Source organism: Branchiostoma floridae, chromosome 15 (genome assembly GCF_000003815.2).
Source record: "Branchiostoma floridae strain S238N-H82 chromosome 15, Bfl_VNyyK, whole genome shotgun sequence".
NCBI lineage: Eukaryota > Metazoa > Chordata > Leptocardii > Amphioxiformes > Branchiostomatidae > Branchiostoma > Branchiostoma floridae.
The window spans coordinates 16063104-16069310 of NC_049993.1; the positions used below are offsets into that span (position 1 = coordinate 16063104).

Here is a 6207-nt window from a genome sequence, read left to right on the forward strand (position 1 = left end):
ACATTGGCACAACGTTAACGAAGACAGTAACGATCTGAATGTTGGCTTCCAAACAACAAAAAGTTACTTATCAGAGGCATTCATCGTGAATATACCAACATGGTTTTCTAACATGACTTTCTTTACAAAAACTTGGATCAACAGGAAATATAATTGAAAACTAGAGTTCGGGGACCTCATACCTCCATGAAATATTTATTGCTTTTTTGTGGATGGTATGTATGTTTGTAGTCGGTTGTATTTGAGAGTAATGGTTATAAATGTTATGGGAAAGTAGTGGTGTATTTATTTAATGAGACAGAGGATGTCCATCTGATTAGTAATTATTAAAATGTGACACTTAATTGTGTAATGTGCATTTAAGAGGTTGACGGCATATGGTAGCGTGGTGTTCCTTAAGCTTGATGTTTGGTATTTAAACTGTCTAAGGTTGTCAGCATTAATGAGGTTCGACTATGTGCCTCAGAGCGGTGTGGTGGGAGGAAGTTGGGAAACTCAGAAAGAAGAAGGGATGTGGCCAACTTTAGTCAGATGGTGATTTGATTTTGCCACCAATATGTCATAATAACATCAGCTGTTCACATGGTACAAAAACGAGATGCACACTTTCCTCTTACAGCCCTACACCAACTGTAAGATGAATACTTGGCGCCAACCCCGTCTGCTAAAAAACAAGTACCATTGGCTACGAAAGAGACAACTAACAACTGTCCCTTATCGTAACGAAATCAGAACATCTGTATCGCCCATAAAACGTCTGACACCCAACCCATCTAAGATGAGAGGACCTAATGGCATTTTAATCACCATGTCACTCAAATCAGCAGTACAGTATGTGAGACATCCATACCTTTTAAGCATTACTGTTAAATGTACCTCAACTTCTTACAATTATACTTACGCTTCACATCTCCATGATATCCTAAGCAGACATAAATGAAATTAATTATCATATTAAAAAAACTCGGGGTTCCCCAAACAGCTGTCATACAAATCACCTCACTATCTGCTTGGAGCTAAGCCCATTAACAAACACTTAAAGCACGATGCCTGTTCCAATATATCACAGATATAGGGGTGATTTCTGATATTATTACATCAATTATAACGACAGATACGGCGCCCAAAATCTCATCGATTCGAGCTTTTATCACACCCCACCAACACAACAAGTATGAAACCAATCCGGCCAGCCGTTCTTGAGTAATCTTGTACACAGACAGAGACACATAACAGAAAATATAACCTCCATGACATTTCATGGAGGTAATGACTGCATATCTGTATGAAGCTCACATGTCGGTGCCTTTGGTCAACCTCAGAAAGAAAGTAATGTAACGGTTGAAAGTGAATTATTCAGAAATGTAACGTCATATTCAGTTATTCTGAGGCCTCTTCCCTTACACCGACTCCATTCATAGCCTCCGTCTCGAGACGGTGCAAGGGTCTTCCTTTCCACTGCAAACTCCCTTCCTCGGCAAACTCCCTTTCCCGGCATAAAGAACGTAGCCAACGTTGAAAATCGCGAATCAGCTCCCCCCCCCCCTAAAAAACCCAATTAAAGACAGCCCCGAGTCTCGAAGACTGCAACGGAGGCTACTCCATTCACATATTTACGCCACTGTGCTCATTGGAGAGAGGCAAAGGGCAAAAGTAACCTAAGGACAAACACCAGCATGTTTGATGACGCAAAGCTAACACGGAAGTCCTCCGACGTCACTAAGTGCAAAGGGTTACTGCCCTTAGCTTGTTGTTCCGGAAACCAAACGTCTGAACTTTTGAGGCTCACAAACAATGCACAGTTAGCTACGTTAGGCACACAAAGTACTTAGTGTTTTATAGGTGTATAAGATTATTTGCTATAAACTTCTCTCTTTCATACTAGTACTTCTCAAACTGCCGATTGATATTGTCTATATCAGCAACTTGAAGTGGATAATGCCCTTGTTTTGTAGACTCAACGCTAACAACGCTAGTTATTTCATGTTGTCCTATTGTTGTCGTTCACGTCCAGTCATACGAATCCTATCACATCAGAGAATAGACAAGCATGCCACTAAAGGCGGTATCTCACTGCACTTGGGGCACCCCATTTTCGTCGATTTCTTTTTATAATCTAGATATTGCGTAATACGTAAAAGTATGACTTAGAAGACAACAAAATCAACAAAACGTAAGAAAATTCGGTCTTTATTTCTAACATTCGTTAAGTATCTTCCGAACCCCGCAGTGCCGTGAAGGTGATTCAAGTGCAGTGAGATACAATGTGTGTATAAAACACTACAGAAAACTGAAAACCGTGATGCGTGGAGAAAACTGGTTGCCAGGTATTCTGTGACTGTGGTTTTCTAACGGGTCAAATAGTCAGACTAAAGCCGGATAGATGATAAGACGACAGATGTCAATATAACCAAGAATTCTTGCTACACAATCCTCTCTTGATAAATGCAAATATCGGTCACAACGTGAGGCAGAGAAAAACGCTTGGTCGGCATTCCAAGAAAGGGTCACTGTCCGCCGTGCCTAGTCAGCAGAAATGTACACGTCATCTCAGGAGCGGAAATACGTCACGAACTTACAGTATCCTGTTTTGAACTGGGTCAATATTAGAAATCAACTCAGTTCCGCCTCACTTCCAGAACCCGCTGCCCAGTCTGTATAAAAGACGGAAACTTTGTTGCTGTGCTCTAACAGTGTTAGCTGGTCAGATCAACGAAGACGTCCCTTAAACTGACTCTACCGAAGATGAAGACTGCCGTGGTTGCTTTGTTCGTTTGTCTGGTGGCTGCTGGTAAGTTTAAGTACTTCTTGATACTGACCATGATAAGCTTAAGATTCATCGGAATTTTGTAAGTCTTGAAATGCTTGCGATTGTCTTATTTCCGTGTTTTTTTTTAATCAGTAACACCACGCGAATATGTGTTTTCAATGTATTGCTAGACTGTACCACAGAATTGTTTCAACCGTGGATTTAGATCAATGTTAAAACTTAACTCCTTCCTTCTACCACGAAATGAACTCCCTGCACAAATGAATAGATACAGTAAGTAAACTAGATTTCGGCGACCTCATACCTCCATGAAAATTTAGAGCTTTTGTAAATTTCATGCAAATGAATACCATTTACATAATTTATGTATGGCGATGTTCATTATTGACTAACGTACTCATGTCACAATTATGAAATTCCCAATATTAGTCATTATGTGGATTTGCTATTTCTGTATATATTATGCAAATCAGTTCCTCACTTGCATATTCGGTATCTGCTTATCTCTCACCTATCATAAATTACATGTGTTACATTTATGTAAGTTCAGCTATTGAAAACAATGGAATTGTACAATTTCCTCATTAATTATGGAAATTAAGTCCTCATTTGCATAAAATGTATATCATTATAAACATCTTTGCCTAAGCTACCTGCATGCCAAAAATGATGGCAATCCATCATTCCTTTCTATAGTTATCCTCTTTGGAGTGTCTGGACAAAACACCCCTGCAGTTCCACAATTACATGTTAGGGGGCTGAAACTTGCCCCACTTTGCCATGACGTTGAAAGCTATCTACCACCCAAATATCAAAACCATATCATGTCCGGTACAAGAGATACATTGAAAACTGCTATGATAGAATAAGCTCATTAATTATGCAAATGTAATCTAATTTTGCATAATTTGTATTTTATCTTGTATAACATTGCTTAAGGTACCTACATACCCAAAATCATGAAAATCCATTGTTTCCTTCTTGAGTTATCCACTTCAGAAGTTTCTGACAAAAATGCCCCTGCTATCCCAAAACCAGACGCTAGGGGGCCCAAACTTATGTCACTTATTCCTGAGCACAAGAGCTATCTAACACCCAAAAATTGGGACCATATCTTGTTCAGAACACGAGATAGCAAAACCGGAAGTGGCGCTGCAGTACCAAGGAAAGTCGCTAGGGGGCCCAAAATCTAATCACTTCTAGCTTTCGTCACACCCCATCAACACACCAAATATGAAACTAATCCATCAAGCCGTTCTTGAGTTATCTTGTTGAACGACATAAAGGTGTAAGCTTGAGAAGCTTTCGAGTGACATCCGCCAATTTATAATATCGACGAATTTACAATAATTGTAATATTATATATCTATTTTGACAAAAAGGATCTGTTGAAATCACGCACCAGTTTTAACCAAAAAAAAAATATAAACAATGCCTTCTTAATCCTGATTTTCTTCTATATAGAGTATTAAATTCTTACATCTGCATTTTTCTATCCCCAGCTTCCCTCGGTCCGGCTGTGGAGGGGCGCAGGTGGCGAGGAGGACTGGTCGACAGGCTGCGGGACTGTCCGAGGTTCTGCCCGGCCGTGTACTCACCTGTCTGCGGCAGCAATGGCCAGATCTACAGTAACCTGTGTCACCTCAACATCGCCAAGTGCCTGACCGGAGAGTAAGTACTAGTGTGCTCACTTGTGATAGTATTACATCATGAGTTAGTTTCATGTTTGTGTGTACAATATTGGCAATAGAAAACACTTCTTCTTGTTCATTTATGCCTGTTGTTTTAAATGTTGCACCATATTATCACGTACATTTATGTAGGGTTCAGTTGTTGCGATTATGAGATTGTTACTATTCATGTCCGTGTGAACAACAGTAGCAATGGAACGTTTCTTCCTATCCTGTTCATTAATGTGTGTTGTAATTGTTGCACTATTATAATCATAGTACATTTACGTAGTTAGTTCAATTGTTCAAAATAGTCTACAGTACATGTACTTGGTAGTGAGGGAGTGAGTGAATGAGTGAGTAAATGGGGGTGTGAGTGAGTGAGTGAGCGAGCGAGCGTGTGGGTGATTGATTGATTGATTGATTGATTGATTGATTGAGGGAGTGATTGAGTGAGTGAGTGAGTGAGTGAGTGAGTGAGTGAGTGAGTGAGTGAGTGAGTGAGTGAGTGAGTGAGTGAGTGAGTGAGTGAGCGAGCGAGTGAGCGAGAGAGTGAGTGAGTGAGTGAGCGAGGGAGCGAGCGAGAGTGAGTGAGTGAGTGACTGAGCAAGTGAGTGAGTGAGTGAGAGAGCGAGTGAGTGAGTGAGTGAGTGAGTGAGCGAGCGAGTGAGCGAGCGAGCGAGAGAGTGAGTGAGTGAGTGAGTAAGTGAGTAAGTGAGTGAGTGAGTGAGTGAGTGAGTGAGCAAGTGAGTGAGTGAGTGAGTGAGATAAATAGGAAGGAACGGGACAATGGGCTGTGCGTTGAAAGAAATATCTATTCCTTCAGAATTATTAAAAAAAAACCATTTTCTTCCGTCACAGCTCTAGCCTTACCGAAGCTTCATTTTCCCTGTGTGATCCTGACCACGACTTCCTACTGCGAGACATATAACTTCATGATGCGTGCGTGACTATGTACATATATTAAGTAAGGCGGCCGGAGTATTTTAGATCCTAGTCCAGGTTTTTATCATGTAAATCAAAGGCGACCTCTGGTTGAGGGTAGTGTAACACAGGGCTGTGAAAACGTGTGACTTAAACGCGCCCGTGTCGATAGAAGCAGTAGTTGCAGAAGTATGGATGTTGCCATTCAATCGTAGAGGTCTAAATGACTACCGACGCTAGGAAATTATAAGATATACATATCGACCTCTGAAGTAGCTATAGAGGATCAATATAATCACGACTGATTTTAATTTTGCGTCAAAGCTCGAATCTTTCTTCATGTACCAACTGTGATTCATGTTAATAATCCAACATCGAATAGTTTTAATGGCGACGCAGTGTTTTTAGTTTCTTCATGTCTCATTTTCACTTTCAACAAGTCACATTTGTAAAGAGTATCAGTCAAATATTTGTTCCATATCATTTCTTTCCCATTATGTACAAGTGACAACGAGGATTTAAGTTGCATAATTTGAGTCTTGGCTTCTTATTTCAGCGTTTGTTAAATTTCTGAATAAATAACATCAATAAATGGCACGGTCAGAGACACCTGTGTGCTTTGTACTTTATTTTGTGACCCTTCTAACCACTCTTCATGCACTTTCATGAATGAGTGGTCTGGAGAGAGACGTTGACGAGACTATTGTACAGTACAATGAATACCAAAGGAAATGAACTTCAGAAAACGTTACAGTAGAAAGAATTACCTTCGTAGACTACAAATGGAAGAGATATGATGAGATGAGATGAGATGAGATGAGAGGAGATGCGAAAAGGGTAATC

General features: G+C 40.3%; 1 protein-coding gene across 1 annotated transcript; it reads left to right on the plus strand.

Moving 5' to 3' along the window:
- The first annotated feature begins 2634 nt into the window (after positions 1-2634).
- On the plus strand, positions 2635-5969 carry LOC118432579 (thrombin inhibitor rhodniin-like). Its single transcript, XM_035844209.1, has 3 exons — positions 2635-2791; positions 4273-4441; positions 5302-5969. The coding sequence occupies exons 1-3, from the start codon at positions 2746-2748 to the stop codon at positions 5369-5371; spliced, it is 285 nt and encodes a 94-aa protein (XP_035700102.1). The 5' UTR covers positions 2635-2745; the 3' UTR covers positions 5372-5969.
- Positions 5970-6207: the final 238 nt, after the last annotated feature.